Source organism: Carya illinoinensis, chromosome 6 (assembly GCF_018687715.1).
Source record: "Carya illinoinensis cultivar Pawnee chromosome 6, C.illinoinensisPawnee_v1, whole genome shotgun sequence".
In the NCBI taxonomy this organism is placed as follows: domain Eukaryota; kingdom Viridiplantae; phylum Streptophyta; class Magnoliopsida; order Fagales; family Juglandaceae; genus Carya; species Carya illinoinensis.
Window position 1 is genome coordinate 11,239,786 of NC_056757.1, and position 22,017 is coordinate 11,261,802.

The 22,017-nt window shown below is 32.8% G+C and overlaps 1 protein-coding gene across 2 annotated transcripts; it reads left to right on the forward strand.

The window, feature by feature from the left end:
• The first annotated feature begins 17,073 nt into the window (after positions 1 to 17,073).
• LOC122312990 lies at positions 17,074 to 21,644 on the forward strand. Of its 2 annotated transcripts, XM_043127679.1 has the most exons (7): positions 17,074 to 17,510; positions 19,048 to 19,096; positions 19,286 to 19,395; positions 19,546 to 19,621; positions 20,273 to 20,345; positions 21,010 to 21,090; positions 21,266 to 21,644. In XM_043127679.1, the coding sequence occupies exons 4-7, from the start codon at positions 19,548 to 19,550 to the stop codon at positions 21,428 to 21,430; spliced, it is 393 nt and encodes a 130-aa protein (XP_042983613.1). In that variant the 5' UTR covers positions 17,074 to 17,510; positions 19,048 to 19,096; positions 19,286 to 19,395; positions 19,546 to 19,547; the 3' UTR covers positions 21,431 to 21,644. The 2 variants fall into 2 exon arrangements, with proteins under 2 accessions (XP_042983613.1, XP_042983614.1); XM_043127680.1 differs by lacking the exons at positions 17,074 to 17,510; positions 19,048 to 19,096 and having other exon boundaries at positions 19,148 to 19,395.
• The last annotated feature ends 373 nt before the right edge of the window (positions 21,645 to 22,017 follow it).

Genomic DNA, 22,017 nt, shown 5'->3' on the forward strand with positions numbered 1-22,017 from the left:
AGTTAATTGTACCACTAAGATATCTAAAAATGCGCTTAACTGCAATTAAATGTGATTCTTTTAGAGATGATTGAAAGCGTGCACATAAGCACACACTAAACATAATATCTGGTCTACTAGCTGTTAAATATAATAAGCTACCAATCATACCTCGATATATCTTCGAGTTAACTGGCTTACCGGATTCATCTTTATTAAGTTTAGTTGATGGGCTCATTGGTGTTCCAATTTTCTTAGCATTTTCCATCCCAAACTTCTTCAGTAATTCCTTAATATATTTTGATTGATTGATGAATGTCCCACTTTTTGCTTGCTTAATTTGTAATCCGAGAAAGAATGTAAGTTCTCCCATCATGCTCATCTCAAATTCTTCCTGCATAGTCTTAGCAAAAACTTGACACATATTTTCATTAGTAGCACCGAATATTATATCATCAACATAAATCTGAATTAAAAGAATATCATCATTTTCATATTTAATGAAAAGAGTTGTGTCGATTTTTCCTCTTGAAAAACCTTTTTCAATCAAGAAACCATTGAGTCTCTCGTACCAAGCTCTAGGAGCTTGTTTAAGTCCATATAATGCTTTTGTGAGTTTGAAAACATGATTTGGGAAAATATGATTTTCAAAACCTGGAGGTTGCTCAACATATACCTCTTCATTTATAAAACTATTTAAGAAAGCACTTTTAACATCCATTTGAAAAAGTTAGAAATCTTTATAACAAGCATATGCAAGTAGCATTCGAATAGCTTCTAATCTTGCGACAGGTGCATATGTCTCATTATAATCGATTCCTTCTTCTTGATTAAAACCTTGGGCTACAAGTCGAGCCTTATTTCTAGTAATGACTCCGGACTCATCTTTCTTGTTTCTAAAAACCCATTTTGTTCCAATAATAGTATGATTTTTGGGTCTAGGAACAAGTGTCCAAACATCATTTCTTTCAAATTGATTCAACTCTTCTTGCATAGCTAGAATCCAAGATTCATCAAGAAGTGCGTCATCAATATTTTTGGGTTCAATTTGAGATAGAAAAGCAGTATGGTTGCAAATATTTCTAAGAGATGATCGAGTACTTACACCTTGTGAAGGTTCTCCCAAAATTTGTTCTACTGGATGATCTTTCACAAATTTCCACTGTTTGGTTGCATCTTGTATTAAATTTTGATGATCTTTCCTGATGGCTCCATGTTGAACTTCCTCTATTGTTTTCTCTTTGTTGAGATTGAGACTTTCTGTGTTATTTATACCTTCTGTTTCAATTTTGCCTATTCTCACGATCTTCCCTTTCGAGTTGTCTCTAAATGTCACGTGTCCTTCTTCTTTAGATCTAAGATCAAAGAACTTAGTCTTGTCTCCCGTCATGTGTCTTGAACATCCACTATCTAAAAACCACTTATTTTTGCTTGTGGATGACTTCATGCATACCTATAAAAACAATTAAAATGATTTTTCTTGGTACCCAAGTTCTTTGGGTCCTTTATTTATTAGTATTAGAAGAAACAAGATTTTTAGGTACCCATATGGCCCTAATAGTCATTGTATGATTTCTTCTAATAGGACAAGTATGATAATTATGACCATTTCTATTACAAAAATTACAAATAGCATGTGACATATATGAAAAACTTGAATGATTATAATAATATCCTTTTTTGACAAAATTATTTTTATGAAAAGAATTTTGAATATTAGTTTTTGATGTAGAATGATTATTAAAGAAATTTTTATAAGGTTTGTATTTTTGTTTTGGCATATATCTCAATCCTGCCTTGTCAAAAACACATCTTTGACTACCAAGAAGTTTTTCAAAATTTCTTTTTCCATTTGTAAAGTTTTCAACAATATTTTCTAAATCGGTTTTCTTCTTATTCAATTCAAGATTTTCATCTTTCAAAATGATACTTTCTTTTCTTAAAATTTCAATTTCGTTTGTTAAAGAAGAATTTTTCTTTTTCAAAGCAGTATACTTGATATCCAATTTTTCAAATTCCTCATAAATCTCTTCTAAAACATTTTGCAATTCTTCATATGAAGGATTTTCAATATTATCAAGATTTGTTACCTCAATGTCATCTTTAGCCATAAGACAAAGATTTGCTGATTCTTCATTGCTTGCTTCACTATCTGAGCTACTTGAATCATCATCCCATGTACCTTTCATTGTTTTCTTGCCCTTGTTGCGATCTTTCTTTAGCAGAGGACAATCTGGCTTGATATGACCAGGTTTATTGCATTTATAACAAATTAAAGTGTCATTTTTATCTGAATCTTTCTTAGAAAACTTTTTGAAAGATTTCCTCGGAGGAGTTCTATTTTTCTTCAAGAACCTCTGAATTCTTCTTGCTATCATCGCAACTTCTTCATCTTTATCGTCATTTTCCTCATCTTCATCACTTTCACTTTCATAAGGAACAGCTTTAAGTGCTAAGCTCTTCTTTGGCTTTCCTTCTTCTTCTCCTCTTTTCAATGTGTACTTATGGGTGATAAGTGACCCGATGAGTTCATTGACTTTGAGTTTCTTGAGGTCTCTAGCTTAAGAATCGCTGTAACTTTTGATTCCTAACGTTTTGGTAAAGAGTTGAGAATTTTTCTTACTATCTCCACCTTGGAATAAACTTTGCCAAGAGCTGTCAAGCTGTTTATGATGTTAGTAAAACGAGTGTGCATACTAGAAATAGATTCATCATCATTCATCTTAAACATTTCATATTCATGAGTAAGAATATAAATTTTTGATTCCTTAACTTGCGAAATTTCTTCATAAGTTACTTCCAAGTTATCCCAAATTTCCTTTGCCGTAGCGCAATTCATTATTCTATTAAACTCATTTCCATTAAGAGCATTATAGAATAAATTCTTAGCAGTTAAATTTAAAGTATAAAGTCTATCGTCTTCACGATCAAACTCTTCTTCTTCCTTTTTGACCTTTACTCCACCAACCACTTTTGTTGGAATATAAGGTCCATTTACAATACATTTCCAGATTTCTCTACCTTGAGCTTGAAGAAATATTCTCATTCTAACTTTCCAGAATGAGTAACTATCTCCACAAAAGAGTGGAGGCCGACTGCTAGATTGACCTTCACCAAATGAAGCTGCAATGTTAGCCATAAGATCTTAACTCAAAAGATAGTTAATCTTATAGTAGAACTCTTATCTCTGATACCAATTGTTGCCCAGATGACTAACACAAGAGGGGGGTGAATTGAGTTGTATTAAAAAAAATAACAATTATAAATCAAATATATAATATAAAATATAAACAAAATATGAAATAACAATAAATATAAAGAGTAAGGGTAAGAGAGAAGCAAACTCAGTATGTTAACGAGATTCGGCCCCACTGCCTACGTCCTCGCCTCAAGCTACCCCTTGAGGATTCCCAAATTCACTATTCAACCTCCTTCAGGTGGAGATAGAAACCTATTACACCTTTGAACAACACCGCTACAAAGGATCCGTGTAGAATACCCTCTACACTTGCAATCACCTTACACGTGGTGATTCAACTATTCCCCGTGTAGAATACTTTCTACACGCACAAGGGTTATACACACCCTTTTTCTGATACAAAAGCTGATAGTGGGTAGGTTATCAGAAAACACTCCTCAATGAGTGAAATAAGAACAATACAGCGCAAACTATATCTCTCAAAATGAACAAGGATTAAGGCTCAATATTTAGAGAAGAGAGAATGAAAGTTTTGAATGAATGTTGTATGCTCTTAGTGTTGTGAATGTGAAGCTCTCAAATGATCTATTTATAGGCATATGAGACTTCATATTCAAATTTAAAAAGATTCACATGTCAAAGACAACATCATTCACTTTTTCAAAAAATTCAAATAAAAGGTTTTTCTTTTTCAATTGTCAAAGACAACATCATTCACTTTTTCAAAAAAATCAAACCTAATCTTTTACTTTTGGCATATGACAAAATGAGCACATTTTCCTTTTCAAAAAAAATTCAAACCTAATCTTTTACTTTTTACATATGACAAAATGAGCACACTTTACTTTTCAAATTTTTCAAACAAAATCATCTACCTTTTGTATAAGTAAAAAAAAATATCAATCACTTTTGAAAATATTCAAATAAAACATGCACATGTGAAAGATGACAATCAATCATCTTTAATATTTTCAAAGTTCAACCCTTTAATCAAGGCATGCACATGCAAAAGATGACAATCAATCATCTTTCAAAATTTTCAAATTTAATTTTCAAAAATATTCATGCACATGTGGAAAATGTATTTCAATGCTTTATGATAAAATATTAATTTTGAGCATGAATCCTAATTTCGAATTTTGAAGAGATTTACAACATTATTCTATAATTTTAATGTGAACTTGTTCCCTTCTTGCTCATGCTTGTTTCCTTGATGTGCTTGACTCCATTGTGTAGACAACTTGAGCTTGAGACTTCTTTATTCTTTGAATTCATTCGTTATCATCAAAATCCATGTGTAAATATATAATCACATAAAACTTGAAATCTTGGGTTCAACAATTGCAAAAGTTATGGCTAATAGACTTAAGAAAGTGTTACTTTTGATCATTTCTTGTAATCAAAATGTTTTTCTCCCGAGAAGGTTAATAACTAATAATGCCATTATTGCATATGAAGTCCTCCATTCCATGAAGGCTCAAAAGAAACGCAAGGTTGGGAGTCTAGTACGGAAACTAGACATGTCTAAAGCTTATGATAGGGTAGATGGAGATATTTGGAGGCTATTATGGAGAAACTTGATTTTAGTGGAAAATTTATAAAGTTGATAATGGAATGTGTTAGTTCAATAAGTTTTTTTTTGTGTTGGTCAATGGTCAGCTAGGAGATGTGTTCTATCTAAAGAGGGGTTTGAGACAACGTGATCCTTTGTCACCTTGTTCATTCTATGTGCTAAAGGTCTTAGCTCGACGATTTATGCTACAGAAAAGAAGGATGATATTCGGGGAGTATCAGTGAGAAAAGTTAGTACTGAAATCAATCATCTTATGTTTGCGAATGATTGCATCCTATTTTGTAGAGCAAAGGTTTCGGAATGGAAGAAGATTCAAGAAATACTGCAAGATTATGAGGCGGGATTGGGTTAGATGCTTGATAAACAAAAGTCATCGTTTTCCTTTAGCTCCAATACTAAAGAAAAGGATAAGAAAGATATTATTGAAGTAGTTGGTGGTGGTGTGTATGGAAGTTATGAAAGATACTTAAGGCTACCAGCATTGGTGAGAATGTCAAAATTTAAAACTTTTCGTGGGATAAAGGAAAAACTTTGGCATAAAATAAGTAGATGGAAATCCTTTTTTCTTTCTCAAGAAGGGAGGGAAGTGCTCATAAAATCTGTACTATAGGCCATACCTGTAACAGCCCGCTAGAAATTCAATTGTGGAATTTCTTTTGACCTTAAGAACCTCGTGAAAATTCCGTAAGTTTACACAAATCGACTAATCGCATAGGTTTTAGCCTGTCAACATAGTTAGTGTTATCACTCACTATGGTGCCAGAAATGGGATTTTAATTATTTGAGATAGTTAGAAGTGTCAAAATGTATTATGGTTTGTGTCATTAGACTCGGAGGGTTATTTAAAGTCTTATGGCGCAATAACTTTTTTTCATATTTTCGGACAAAACGTCTGTTCAAAACTGTAGATATTATTAGATAAAAAGAAATATCTTGAGGTAATTTTCGTGAATATTATTGGGTAAAAATATTTTGAGTTGATAGATATTATTAGATAAAAATATCTTAAGTTGATTTTTTTTAGATATTATTGGATAGAATATTATAAGATAATCATTTATAGATTTTTTTTGGGTAGGAGAAAACTACACTTAACTCTCACTCCAGCCTCATCTCTTCCATATCTTATCCACAAGTATCTCCAGCCACCCCTCCCCACGAAATTATCTTCATTTATGCTTTCCATTGAAAGAATATCAAACACTCTCTCTCGGACAGCTTTTAGGAGTTCTTTTGCACACCCATTTCGAAGCTTTTGTAAGTGTTTTATCATAAAGTCTCCTTCATATAAGTTGTTCCTCTTTGAGTCTAGTTTCCGTAGATGTATTTTTCGTATCATTCCATGGTCATTTGGTCGGTCAAAAGTATTTTTAACCATGGAAAGGTCATTCTGGGCGTGAATCTGGAGAGTATGTTATAGTTTGGAGTTTTTGACCAAGCTAATGGATAGATATTGGTCCGAAATTTTTATGGAGTATTGTTAACATGTATATATGACTATTGGTTGAGGATTTTTGCATGATTAAAGGTTTTGATGAAAGATTTTCTTAGATTTAGAAACTTAGAAACTGGAAGAGGAAAAACAGTTTCTGTTTTGAGAAAGTTTAACTCTTTGGTGGTCTAAACCTATTCTAATGACTTTAATAATTTTATTGGAGGATACTAAGTATCTTATATACATGTTATATTATTATTTTGAAGATATTTGATGTTAGTTTCAAAGATATGAAATTTTATGCAAAGAGATATTCAAATAAGCCAAAGTGTGGATATTCTTGGCTAAATTTATGTTTTGGTTAATTTCTAACCATGTGATCTTGAATTAGAAGCTTATATATGTTTTAGGACATCTTTTTAAACCATGTGATGGTTTGGTTTGAAGATCATATAATTATAAGTCATAGATCAAGAGATTTATCAAAACTAGTTGAGGAAAAAGTTTATGTTTTTGGACTAAGTGTAAAACCAAAAACTCCAAATGTTATTTTGTGATTTTGGTGACTTTAGTTCGATGATTTAAAGCATGGTTGATGTTAGGATGATATTATTAATATGTTAGAAGTAAGATTTGATTTTTGAAATTCTTGGAGATGTTTTGATTTAAGGTCAAAACTTGTGATTCAAGTGCTTGGATCTTTTTACAAAAAAGTTTGGTGTTAATTATTAGCTTTTTCTAAATGGATGTTTTAAGTATGGTTTTGAACTTAGGATTGGAAGATGTTTGTTGCAAAATTTTGGTTTAAGCATGAGTTTTGAAGTTGGAAGGAATTGCAACAAAAATAAAGGGAAATGGCCTATGGATGTTTCGACCATAGTGTGTTCTTCATAGTTGTGTTTTGTTTTAAATTTTTCTGAGTTGATATTTAAGTTTAGGACAAGATTTACATGAGGAATGTAAATTTTGGAAACTTTTGGAGTTAGTATGCAAAATCCTTAAGTTATGGGTAAAACGGTCATTTTTCCACATGTAGAGAGTAAAATGAAAATTTTACTCTTTAAGTTAGTATTTTCCATATTTCAAATTATTAGTGATTTAGTTCTAACTTTTAGAATCACTAATTACAGTTCCTCGTGATAGCACTTGAAGTTTTATAAGAAACGCGGAGATCGAGGTAAGTTAGCTTTTAACTTACTAGCAGTCTACTGTGTATGTGTGCTAAGTAAAGGAACTACAGTATATGTATATGTGTTATTATATATGTCATGCCATGCTAAGTTATCACGTAATTGTCTGTTATACAAAATTTATTCAGTCATCAGTTTTTATCTGTTACATAATATATTCTGTCATATATTATTGTACGTTACAAGTACGTCATGCTAAGTATGCCATCTATTACATGTATGTCAAGTCATGTAATATTCATTGTTGCAAGTATGTCATGTTAAATATGTTGTTTATTATATGTTATGTCATGTTACGAAATGTTTCTCTCTCAAGTTGGTCATGTATTTCAAGTTATGTTCAAGTCAACTTTATGTAGAATACATGGGGCCACAACAACTGTGGAGTATGTATTTAACTGCATTGAGTTTGTGTAGAATACATGGGGCCACAACAACTGTGGAGTATGTATTTACATGTAGAATACATGGGGCCACAACAACTGTGGAGTATGTATTTTTCATGTTAAGTCAAGTTTATGTAGAATACATGGGGCCACAACAACTGTGGAGTATGTATTTAACTGCATAGTGATGTGTAGAATACATGGGGCCACAACAACTGTGGAGTATGTATTTTTAATGTTAAGTCAAGTTTGTGTAGAATACATGGGACCACAACAACTGTGGAGTATGTATTTACATGTATAAAACATGGGGCCACAACAACTGTGGAGTATGTATTTTTTTATGTTAATTCAAGTTTCAGAGCAAGTTCATGCTAAGTCAAGTTCAGTTCATGATTCAATTTAAGCTATGTCAATTATGCTATGTTGTACGCTAAGTTATGCTTTAATTACTTATGAATTTGATTATGCATTTATGCTTTTACTGTCATACATGCATCATTAGTCTGTATGGAAGTTTTTTGTTAACTTGCTGAGATTTGTAATCAAACTCACTGTGTAGTCCCAACTACCATTCCCCTCGAATGGTAGATCTTGTTACAGGACCTGAAGGAAGATCAGGAGCTGACCAACTAGATACAGTCGACTGAAGGACGGTGCGTCGTTAATGTTAATATAGTAGTTAAATTACTACTTGTACGATGGAGTTGCATCTCCAGTACTTTGGGATATTTTCAGTTTGGTGCATAGTATTGCTAAAGAAAAAAAATTATCCGCTGCGAACATTGCATAATGTTAGATGCACGTTAGGATTATTGCATCTTATATGTCATGAACGGGAGCAGGTAACCTTGTGTTGCATGTCTCGACGCTTCAAATGTCCGTCCAATCCCAAACGGAATTTGGGGGCGTCACAGGGTGGTATCAGAGCAATACGTCTCTGGGCAGTAAATCCACATGTCCTTAGGAAATGCACCAAACATTAGGCTTGAAATTTTAGTCGTCAGTAGGCTTGAATTTCTTAAAGTATGAAGGGTAGTATGTGGTTTTAATATATATATATACTCGTGTGTTTCAAGAAGGGACACATGACTCGTGATAGAATACCTCGGAATCTTAAGGGAGATAACAATCAAAAGGATCAGAATTTTCCGATGGATAAAGAATTAGTTGAGGTAAACATAGTTAACGTTGATCTGATTGTAATTGATGGTAGTATTGCATTATTATTATTTTGGAGTAAGTCAAGTCATTGGGGTTGGTAAATTGTACATTGTTTGATTCAAACGAGTCATTGTTTCTATTAATTGTGGTAGTGCTTGAGAATTCAGTTTGGAAGCTAAATTGTTACCCTAGTGGTAAGAGTAACAATTTTCATTAGAAGTATTATTGTTCATACCAATGTAAATATAGAATACCTTTTAGTAATATGAGAAAGGATATGTAGGATTGATAAATGGTATTCCACATATTTGGAGAATTGTTTTGATTCGGAGAATACGATAGAAATTGTGTTTGGAAGAGTAATTTGATTAGGAGAAACTTTAGCCTTAGTAGAATTTATTTATGATAATAGTATTACCACGCCGCCAGTAAATGATTTCTGGTAAAGTACTATCTTTATGGATACATAGATCGATCTTCTTTTGAAGACTATTATATGGAGAGTAAAATATTGGTCTTGAGGATTTATGTGAACATTAGGAACAAATCATTTAGAGTTAGAATAATTGATAACTTATGATGGATAGAAGAGTTATGACAATCATAAGAGAGAAAGTTTCAAGTTTAAGTTATTAACTGGTCAGTTATCAAATTACCACCTAGGAAGATGACTGATTGTTGCGGTTATAAAGAAGTAAGTTAGTCCTAGACCAGTAGAACTTCTTGAGGTTTTTATTAACTTGAAGATTACTGAGAGTTTGGATATGCATGATTAAATGCATATTTATATGAGTCATTAGATCATGTCATATATATGAAAATCCCTGAAAGAAATAAAATGGAGTACATAAAACATATACCAGAAGATAGAAACACAAATATGAATATTTGTGAAGTATTATTTTATTTTCATAAAGCAAAATTACAGAAATTTGAGGCTCTTTGCCTCAATCTTTAAACGTTCTTGCTCTTCAAAAATTTGCATGCCTCTCCTATCTAAAGGAGTAGCCACTCGAAAAGAAGAGTTAAGCAAAGATTTTAAATCTCTGTTCTCTCGCTTTACTGCTTCTATCTTCATGTTGGATTCCATAAGAAGCCTCTGAAGCAGAGAAATACTCTCGTGGAGTTTGTTAACCCCACCAGTCCTGGATTGCAGTCGCTGAGAATATGCGACAATGGCTGATGAGTATCGAGTACCGAGACTCACAAGCTCGTAGATAAGTTCATTTTCTGACTTATTAGTCAGATCATTATTTGATTGCATAATAGCACCTACGGAAGAAGCAGAAACAACTGGTGAACGAGGTGCAGAATACCTCATGTTTTGGCAATGAGAAGATTGCTGAGCCATTGCAAAGTGAGTAAGCAAAAAGAGATTGCAGAGTAAGAATGCAGACTAATTTCAGAAAAGTGAAGAAGATGAGATGAGAAAGAAAATGAACTGAATAATTCTTTTATAGAGAAAATTATGACGAATCATCTCTCGTGAATCATTTCTCTACAAGAGACAAGGGCAATGTAGTATCATAGCTGCGGTGCCTGACAATTTCAGAAGAACAAAGTAGTGTCATAGCTATGCGGCGCCTGACAACTATAGAAGACCTATAAAAATCACGCGGATCAGAGTTGTCTGGTCTAAAACAGAGTGCCACCGATTTTGTTAAAAAAGAGAGAGAGAGAGAGAGAGAGAGAGAGAGAGAGAGAGAGAGAGAGAGGTTAACGGTTTAATTTTGATGAATTCTCTACTAACTATGGTATTTACAAGAACATTTAAAGTATATCACCTATGCTTTTCTAAAGAAGAGTTTCAGAAGATTATTTACTTAAAGTTTTAAGTTTGGAGAGTATGTCGTTACAACTTGGCCAACCTTGTGCAAAGAAGTATAATCTAATTGTTGATTAAAGTAAGAGAGTTAATGAATGACATAATCTCAAAGGCAAATATATACGGGATAGACAGTAAGTTGGTAAGCAACACCTCCTCATTAAATTGCTATTTCTTACTTACTTCGATTTCGAGGACGAAATCTTTTTTTTAGGAGGGGAGATTGTAACAGCCCGCTAGAAATTCAATTGTGGAATTTCTTTTGACCTTAAGAACCTCGTGAAAATTCCGTAAGTTTACACAAATCGACTAATCGCATAGGTTTTAGCCTGTCAACATAGTTAGTGTTATCACTCACTATGGTGCCAGAAATGGGATTTTAATTATTTGAGATAGTTAGAAGTGTCAAAATGTATTATGGTTTGTGTCATTAGACTCGGAGGGTTATTTAAAGTCTTATGGCGCAATAACTTTTTTTCATATTTTCGGACAAAACGTCTGTTCAAAACTGTAGATATTATTAGATAAAAAGAAATATCTTGAGGTAATTTTCGTGAATATTATTGGGTAAAAATATTTTGAGTTGATAGATATTATTAGATAAAAATATCTTAAGTTGATTTTTTTTAGATATTATTGGATAGAATATTATAAGATAATCATTTATAGATTTTTTTTGGGTAGGAGAAAACTACACTTAACTCTCACTCCAGCCTCATCTCTTCCATATCTTATCCACAAGTATCTCCAGCCACCCCTCCCCACGAAATTATCTTCATTTATGCTTTCCATTGAAAGAATATCAAACACTCTCTCTCGGACAGCTTTTAGGAGTTCTTTTGCACACCCATTTCGAAGCTTTTGTAAGTGTTTTATCATAAAGTCTCCTTCATATAAGTTGTTCCTCTTTGAGTCTAGTTTCCGTAGATGTATTTTTCGTATCATTCCATGGTCATTTGGTCGGTCAAAAGTATTTTTAACCATGGAAAGGTCATTCTGGGCGTGAATCTGGAGAGTATGTTATAGTTTGGAGTTTTTGACCAAGCTAATGGATAGATATTGGTCCGAAATTTTTATGGAGTATTGTTAACATGTATATATGACTATTGGTTGAGGATTTTTGCATGATTAAAGGTTTTGATGAAAGATTTTCTTAGATTTAGAAACTTAGAAACTGGAAGAGGAAAAACAGTTTCTGTTTTGAGAAAGTTTAACTCTTTGGTGGTCTAAACCTATTCTAATGACTTTAATAATTTTATTGGAGGATACTAAGTATCTTATATACATGTTATATTATTATTTTGAAGATATTTGATGTTAGTTTCAAAGATATGAAATTTTATGCAAAGAGATATTCAAATAAGCCAAAGTGTGGATATTCTTGGCTAAATTTATGTTTTGGTTAATTTCTAACCATGTGATCTTGAATTAGAAGCTTATATATGTTTTAGGACATCTTTTTAAACCATGTGATGGTTTGGTTTGAAGATCATATAATTATAAGTCATAGATCAAGAGATTTATCAAAACTAGTTGAGGAAAAAGTTTATGTTTTTGGACTAAGTGTAAAACCAAAAACTCCAAATGTTATTTTGTGATTTTGGTGACTTTAGTTCGATGATTTAAAGCATGGTTGATGTTAGGATGATATTATTAATATGTTAGAAGTAAGATTTGATTTTTGAAATTCTTGGAGATGTTTTGATTTAAGGTCAAAACTTGTGATTCAAGTGCTTGGATCTTTTTACAAAAAAGTTTGGTGTTAATTATTAGCTTTTTCTAAATGGATGTTTTAAGTATGGTTTTGAACTTAGGATTGGAAGATGTTTGTTGCAAAATTTTGGTTTAAGCATGAGTTTTGAAGTTGGAAGGAATTGCAACAAAAATAAAGGGAAATGGCCTATGGATGTTTTGACCATAGTGTGTTCTTCATAGTTGTGTTTTGTTTTAAATTTTTCTGAGTTGATATTTAAGTTTAGGACAAGATTTACATGAGGAATGTAAATTTTGGAAACTTTTGGAGTTAGTATGCAAAATCCTTAAGTTATGGGTAAAACGGTCATTTTCCCACATGTAGAGAGTAAAATGAAAATTTTACTCTTTAAGTTAGTATTTTCCATATTTCAAATTATTAGTGATTTAGTTCTAACTTTTAGAATCACTAATTACAGTTCCTCGTGATAGCACTTGAAGTTTTATAAGAAACGCGGAGATCGAGGTAAGTTAGCTTTTAACTTACTAGCAGTCTACTGTGTATGTGTGCTAAGTAAAGGAACTACAGTATATGTATATGTGTTATTATATATGTCATGCCATGCTAAGTTATCACGTAATTGTCTGTTATACAGAATTTATTCAGTCATCAGTTTTTATCTGTTACATAATATATTCTGTCATATATTATTGTACGTTACAAGTACGTCATGCTAAGTATGCCATCTATTACATGTATGTCAAGTCATGTAATATTCATTGTTGCAAGTATGTCATGTTAAATATGTTGTTTATTATATGTTATGCCATGTTACGAAATGTTTCTCTCTCAAGTTGGTCATGTATTTCAAGTTATGTTCAAGTCAACTTTATGTAGAATACATGGGGCCACAACAACTGTGGAGTATGTATTTAACTGCATTGAGTTTGTGTAGAATACATGGGGCCACAACAACTGTGGAGTATGTATTTACACGTAGAATACATGGGGCCACAACAACTGTGGAGTATGTATTTTTCATGTTAAGTCAAGTTTATGTAGAATACATGGGGCCACAACAACTGTGGAGTATGTATTTAACTGCATAGTGATGTGTAGAATACATGGGGCCACAACAACTGTGGAGTATGTATTTTTAATGTTAAGTCAAGTTTGTGTAGAATACATGGGACCACAACAACTGTGGAGTATGTATTTACACGTATAAAACATGGGGCCACAACAACTGTGGAGTATGTATTTTTTTATGTTAATTCAAGTTTCAGAGCAAGTTCATGCTAAGTCAAGTTCAGTTCATGATTCAATTTAAGCTATGTCAATTATGCTATGTTGTACGCTAAGTTATGCTTTAATTACTTATGAATTTGATTATGCATTTATGCTTTTACTGTCATACATGCATCATTAGTCTGTATGGAAGTTTTTTGTTAACTTGCTGAGATTTGTAATCAAATCTCACTGTGTAGTCCCAACTACCATTCCCCTCGAATGGTAGATCTTGTTACAGGACCTGAAGGAAGATCAGGAGCTGACCAACTAGATACAGTCGACTGAAGGACGGTGCGTCGTTAATGTTAATATAGTAGTTAAATTACTACTTGTACGATGGAGTTGCATCTCCAGTACTTTGGGATATTTTCAGTTTGGTGCATAGTATTGCTAAAGAAAAAAAATTATCCGCTGCGAACATTGCATAATGTTAGATGCACGTTAGGATTATTGCATCTTATATGTCATGAACGGGAGCAGGTAACCTTGTGTTGCATGTCTCGACGCTTCAAATGTCCGTCCAATCCCAAACGGAATTTGGGGGCGTCACAATACCTACATATACTATAAGTGTCTTCAGATTGCCCAAGAACCTATGTAATGAAATTTCAAGTTTGTTTTCACAATTCTGGTGGGGCAGCAAGGAGAGAGAGAGAGAGAGAGAGAGAGAGAGAGAGAGAGAGAGAGAGATTCATTGGAAGAGTTGGGAAACGATGGGGAAATCAAAGAATGAGGGAGGTATGGGGTTCACGGGCTTGGAAAGTTTCAATGAGGCTTTGTTAGCTAAGCAATGTAGGAGAATGGTGCAATCTCCTTCTTCATTGGTTGCTCAAATTTTTTCAAGAAAAGTATTTCAAGAAGAAAACTATCCTAGAGGCCAAATTGGGCAGGGTACCATCCTTAATTTGTATAAGCTGGTGGTTTGCAAATGAGCCGTTGAAAGATGGTCTAAGATGGAGGTGGGTAACGGCCAGAATATCAAAATTTGGGGGCACAAGTGGCTCCATTCTCTATCAACTTTTTGTGCACAATCTCAAGTTGGTGTTTTGAACTAAGAAGCAAATGTTCAAGAGTTGATTAATGTTGAGGATCACTGCTGGAATAAATATTTAATTACAGAAATCTTCAATAAGGATGAAGCTGAGCAAATTTGTAGCCTTCCTATAAGTTTTCTTGGAGGATCTGATAAAAGATATTGGAAGCATACCAAAGATGGAACCTTTTCTGTGAGTAGTGCCAATTATACTGCTTTAAAATAGAAGAAAATGCAGCAAGGAGATTCTTTAGTGACGGGTGGAATGGAAAAAGCTATGGAGCTTGGAGATTTCAAGGACAATGAAGAGTTTTCTTGGGAAAGCATGCCAAGATGTGCTACCAACAAGGCAAAATCTGTATAAGAAACGTGTTCGTGATAATTCTCTATGTATGATTTGCAAGCAAGAGGAAGAAACAGTCAACCATGTGTTATGGAGGTGTATTGCAGCTAATGACATATAGGTGGATAATACTAGTCCAGTACAGAAGTAGAATGTGAATGAAACTGATTTTTCAGAGTTGTGGAAAAGATTCACAAAGTCCTCAACAAAATATGACCTGAAATGGGTAGACGTAATTGATCTATTCTACCAATGAGAAGTTTCTTTCAAAAAAATAATAATAATAATAACAAAACATCATGATAGAGGTTCTACGATTTATTAGAGATTCAATATTTGAGATTTCAATTTTAAAATATACTGAATCTAATATTTCTTGCAAATGCAAAAGTCATGGGATTATTCACAATTTAAAGGTTTACATTTTTCAACAATTATGAATTTATTGAACTTACTCAGCTATTATAATAAATACATGAGTTATTTTTGCCATTTTATTAATATTTAGAGTCAAATAGTTAATAATTTATTATGTATCAGTAAGACTTCTTAAAAATCTGTTATGGGTATAATGGCTTATCTTTTTACTTGCATTGTATATTAAGATCGCATTTGGCACTAACGCTTTTTCCCAAAAGACGATCGATACGTAGATTTGGGTCCGCAATTGTTGTTGCCTTTTTAAAAAGCAAAATGTAGTTTCTACTTGTTATGTAGAAAATTAACATATTTATTTCGTCTCTCTTTTTATCTTTTGTCTACAGTTTCTGTTCCCCCTAAATGTAGTTTTTCTTTTCTAATTAAAAGAGACAACATGCCGTGGTTGCTTTTTCCAATTAAAGGTCACGAAAGAGAGAAAATAGACATCTCAATCAAGTTCAGAACCAATAAAATATAGCGTTATCCATCTTATGAAATCTCCAATGTTAATTGCAACACAACATGACTTTTGGTTGTATCAAGAAATGTGGCCATGAGTGAAAACTAATTAATCTTTTTTTTTTTTTAATTGGGTAATTGTGGAGGATCTTCTTGATATTTATAATATAATGTTTGTTCAAGTAATAAATTAAAAAAACAAAAAAAAAGTAAAAAATAAAAAATAAAGAAACACTGTAAAGTACGAAACTGGGCTTTTCATGTTTTACACGTGTCTTATTTCTATTGCACTTCAATAAATAAATATACATATATATATATATATATATATAATTTTCAAAAAACAAAGCTGCCTTCTAATCTGTTACTTATTAATGCTCCGGGAGCCAATAATCTTCGGAAAATCGTACATAGCTTCGATCCTCAAGGGTCATTGGCCTCGCAGCCACTACCAAACCAAACCAAACCAAACTAAACAATTTGGTATTCCCGCGGACCAACAGAATAAAAGCATACCTTTCTTCTTTCAAGACGACACTACAAAGGCAATATCTTCCTATCATATTTGAAGTGTAATTGATCCGATTCGATTTTAGATAAAATTTAAGACCGAACCGATATACATTAATTTTATATTTTTTAAAACTGATCACACATCAGTTATCTTCTTAAACCGGTACTCCAATTTGGCCAGTTTACAATCCAGCTTAGTCCAATTTTTTGATTTTAATATACTATATTATATAATATAGTATATTATAATATATAATATTATAGCAATAATATATTATATTATCTTCTATATATAAAAAGTGTCTATAAAACGGTAATTTGTTGTTTTAATGGTTTTTTATTGTTTTTCTGTTAACTTTTAACGCCGTTCATCTAAATTCCATCCGTGGACTGTGTACCGTGAATGTAAATCTTTCACCTTCCCGTCTTTTATTTTTGTCTGCATATTCTCTTTCGTTTCTCTCTCCAAAACCAAACTCCTTTTCTTTTCTCTTCGTATTCTGCCTTTCTTTAATTCGTCTGATCTGTTCTCTTCATTTTCATGTTTGCATCTTTAGATTTGTTTCCTGCACCCTTGCCTTTTTTTTTGTTCTTTTATTTGCACGTCGTGGTAGATGTTACCGAACGAAGGCCATCACGAAAACCACCTCTCCACGGTCAACGGCAGCTAGCTCGACAGAAGCGCAGAGAGCGTAGTCCAAGGCCTTGACGGGGCCCTCGCCGGACGCGATGGCATCTCGAGCGAGCTTGAGGAGGAGAGGGCCGAGATCTGGGTTCTCGAGGGCAGACTCGGAGTTGGGATTGAGATGAGGGTTAGGGTTAGATTAACTCCAAGCCTCCTTCCCCGTGAGAGATCGATTGGTGAAAATCACATAAGGAATGGAGAAGGGTAAGGGTGTGATGGTTGGGGGTCGAAGATGGATTGTTGACTTCACTGACAATTCCACCTCTCCTTCTTCCTGCGACATTCTCGAACCCCCTGGTTTCTCTCGCTCCTCTCAAGATCAGGTTCTCTCTTTTATTATCTTTCTATTTAGAAAAAAAAAAAATCGATTCTTCTATTAATTCTTTTGGTTGACGTTTCTTTAGGATGATTCAACGCTCAGTCGACAAAAAAATGATGCAGAATCGAACTGGAAATCTCAAGTATATCCTATTATTTCCCACTTTCTTATATATTGTATTAGGTTTGGGCTTTGATCAAAGTAGCTATGTGAGATTTTAATCCGAAGGCTCAGTCCCAATTTTTGTTTCCTTTTCACTCTGTATGTAAATTGTGGCAATATTATAATTGCATGGTTGGTGTTTGATAGAATACCGAGAAAGGATAGCATTTCTTGGAATGCAATGATTTCAGGCTATTTTGAGAATGGGGAGTGTTTAGAATGTTTAAAGCTGTGGCACTGTAGTTTGATGATGGGAATCAGTGTTAATAATAACAAGTTTTAAAGAGCTTGGGAATCAATGTTATTTTTAGATTGATTTTTTTTTTACTACTATTCTTTGCATCCGAGACAAATCTGTCAGATTTATATTCTAGCTTCTGTTGGTTTGTTTGGCGTTTCCAGGTTTGTTGTGCATGCTCTTAGATTTATTTCTTCTGGTTTTTTCTCATTTTTTCATGCATATGGTTTTAAGATGGCTTCTTGGGTTGGAAAGTTTGTAGAATTTGTTCTTTTTATAAAAGATCAGTTTTCTTTTTTTCTTTTTGGATTCGTATCTTGTTGTTGGTTTCTTTTATATCATGTTCTTGAAATATGTTAGTGAATTGATACAATAAGCATATTTATTTCTTTTGGATTTATTTTTCTTTTTATTTCTTTCCTTTTGATCCCTGCAAGTTTGTCTGGAAATTATAAAACAAGCATTCTAATTTTTTTTTTTTTTATGCGTATGAGTTTAAGATAGCTTCTGGTTGTTTATTTTATATTATGAGTTTATGATTTTTGCATTTGTGACAGTTTAGCAATATATGGATTAAATTATGTTGAGGTTAGATTTTCTTGGTTCGGAATTTTATAGAAAAACTGGTTATTAGTATCTTTTATATCATATTCTTGGAACTCTTGTGTGAATTGATACATTAAGCATCATAGAAATCAATTAGTGAGGTTCAACTATTATTTTTATCTTCTTCCTCTTTACTTTTTCGTTCAAAATTGTTTCTTTTTGGTTAGAAAATGTCAAGATAAGGATTCTAATTTTTTTTTACATGTGGTTTAAGATGGCTTCTGGTTGTTCATCTTATATTATGAGTTTATGGCTTTTGTATCTTTGACAGTATAGCAATGAATTAAATTATGTTGAGGTTTTGCTTTTGTTATTTTATTTTATACTAAAGATAGAATGGTTCTAATAATGGAGATTTCTGTATAATACTTTTGTTTTAGAAAAATACAGCATAAAAGTAGTTTGCATGGTATGGTTTGGGGTTGATGATGCTTTGAGATTTTATTTTATTTTTTTATTCTTTATTTTTTTTGTGTTTCTTTGTCATCGTTTTTTTGCCTTTAGTTAATCTAATTTGTTAGTTTGTTTCTTGCAGGGAATTTACATTTTTTGATTTGCAGTTGATGATGCTGTATTGCTGTGAGGTTTTTTCATCTATTTCAGTTTCTTTTCTCGGTTTTGATATGCATATTTTTTTATTCATTCCTATTTTTGGATTTTTAGATTTTATTATTAAAATGTTTAATTCAGTTTATATATTGTTGGATTTTCATTTCCAGCTTTTTGAAAAAAAAAACAGATGCTTTTATTTTTTTTATTTGAAATGTTTATAGGAGCACAACCGAGAAAAGAAACCGTCATTTGGTCATTTGGATTAGTGGGCTGTGGTTTTCTCTCATTCATTCCATCTGGGCATTTGCTTATTTTGTTCTGGAGTGTAATGGTAACGGTTCTGCTCTTGTTTTTTCTTCTTTTTTTTTTTTTTTTTTTGGTCTCTCTCTAAAGTTATGCTGCTCTTGTTTTTCTGTTTTTCCTTTTATGCTTCTATGAAATGTTTTTGTTTCGCTGAGATTTCTGTTTGGGGTGATTTCAGAGATGGGGTTTGAGGAGAGTAGAGATATTAAACTGCTTGGACTGAGAGTGAGCCCAAAGCACAGGCGTTCAAAGAGGTAACTATCTTATTGCCGGGTTTTTAAATTCTCTTGTTAATTAGCTATCATTCTCCTTATACGTTTTCCAGATTTTGTTATATTACTTGCGGAGGTGCATTAACTGGAATGACTTCTGAGATGGGTTATAGAGGAAATTGGAAATTTGAGCTCCAATCACCTTTTTCTTTTGGTTAATGTCCATATATGTGAGTCATTCCTCCCGAGGGGGTATATCCCGGATGATTATCTGGCTGATGTGGAAACCAAAGGTCCAGAGCTTCAAGAAAGGGTGAAAATGGGTTGTTTTAGACTGAAGCTGGGCTTTTAGGCATGAAAATATTTATGTACACACGCACACATATTTCGCTGCCCATAATTTGTATATTTGTTTACCACCTATTTTTCACGTCCCTTATCTTCTGACAAAGTTTTTAAGGTATGTGAATTATTAAGTAACATCAAGCATTGAATGTAATTAGAAAGCCCTTCGACATGAGCTTGGGGAAAATGATTTCTAATAGACCCCAATGAAAGGTGCTGGAGATGTAGTTCTTTTTCTTCTTCTTCCGTGTGGCTGACCAATGAAATTTTAGTTGCTTGGGTTTTATAATTGGATAATAGCTATACATCACGTTTATATTATTTCTGTGTATGCTCTGTCTCTGGCAGCTTTCCTGATAAGAGAAGGGTGGAGGAAGATGGCGTCGATAGTTCCCTTAAGGCCTTTGAACGTATAAAGCTGGTAACATTGGTTACTATTTTTTTCTTTCGAGAAACTATCCACTTCATCTTATTGTTTGTTTGATTTTTGCCATCGTGCATCTTAATAACCCCAATACAATGCTATTCAGGGCATAAGACCTCATTTAATAGTGAGATGAGATGAGATGATATGTCAATAGTAGTAAAATGTTTTGTGAATAGTAGTGAAATGGTTTGAGTTAAAATGTTTTATGAGATTTTAGAAAATGAAAGAAAAAAAGTTGAGTAAAAATATTATAAAGTTAAATTATTGTTAGAATATAACTTTTTAATATTACTTTTGTTTTGGGATTTGAAAAGGTTTAATTATTTTTTTGTGTTTTGTTTGGAAGTTTGGGAAAGTTGTAATGATTAGGTAATGATTAGACGAAAAAGTTAAAAATTTGAAATTGAAAAGTATTTGTATTTGTGGTGTTTAGATATTGAGATGTGATGAGAGGATTTTGGCCATCCAAACTAGGCCTAAGTGACCCTCATTAATTGCTGTATAGGCTTGGTTGAGCCTGGTTGAGCTGAGTTAACACCTTTTACTAAGGAAATAACCATTTTGTATGGCTCTCATGTAGATCTTTCTCAGATAATTTTGCATATATAATTTCACAAGCTACTTGGATTTCTAATTTATGGATTTTGCCTGGTTTCAGGATTTGGGGCACTTAAAAAATATTAAAACCAAGAAGAAACAATCTGGCAAGGCTGAAGTTAATAATTCTTTGAGGCAAGAGGTATAGAGTTCACTTTTTCCTCTTGATAACCATGTTTAGAAGATTCAAAAAGCTTAGTCTAATCCATTTTCTGGGTTATGGGCCTTATGGATTAGTTCAGCAGTGTATGAATAGGTTTCAGCTTCACAGTCATTGTTTCTTATAATTACTTATTTGTTGAATATCTTCCATGCAGATTCTGCAACTTGAGAAGGGATTAAAAAACCAATTTGAGGTTCGCCATGCTTTAGAAAAGGCATTGGGTTATAGTTCTTCCTCTCATGAGAAGATAACTGAAATCTTAATGCCCAAGGTAATCTACATCTTACAAACAAGAAAAGCATTGTGTGTGTGTCTGTGAGAGAGAGAGAGAGAGAGTGTGCAAATTATTTACATCAGTTAATTGCAATGCCACCATTTTAGATGTAGTTTTCCCATATCTTGAGATTTTGGATTCTATTTGTAATGCTACTTTGTTTTAACCAGAATTTCATTTACCTGAGAAAAACAAAACAAAAACTTTGAACTGTCAATATCGACTGATTATTCTCAATGAATTCTTTTCTTTCGGGTAACATGCCATCTAAATTGACACCATGTGTTGTCTGACTTCTTAAAGGTTCTTGGGATTTTTGAATGAAATGTTTAATGATATTTTGGTCGAGTTTTATAGGTTTGGTTATGATGAATCCTCTACAAACTCATTTTGAACTCACACTTCAGTTTACATATAACTATGGGCATTTTCCTTAAGCATTTCAGAAACATAAACATCGATCGTAACCTTGAGTATTTTCCTCATCTTGCATTGCCTCAATAGAACTATGAGCGATGTTTATTTATAGGACCATATTATAGCTTCTATTAATGCTATTCTTTTATAATATATCACAGCGTGTAATTATTGATAAATTACATAAATATTACATCGTTATTTAATTAACTAAA

Bases quoted from the DNA above. Each gene is read 5' to 3' on its own strand.
- LOC122312990 (XM_043127679.1), top strand. From the start codon at position 19,548: ATGGGGTTTGAGGAGAGTAGAGATATTAAACTGCTTGGACTGAGAGTG. The intron at 20,346-21,009 runs GTAACATTGGTT...GCCTGGTTTCAG, and splicing joins CCTTTGAACGTATAAAGCTG to GATTTGGGGCACTTAAAAAA. The intron at 21,091-21,265 runs GTATAGAGTTCA...TCTTCCATGCAG, and splicing joins ATAATTCTTTGAGGCAAGAG to ATTCTGCAACTTGAGAAGGG.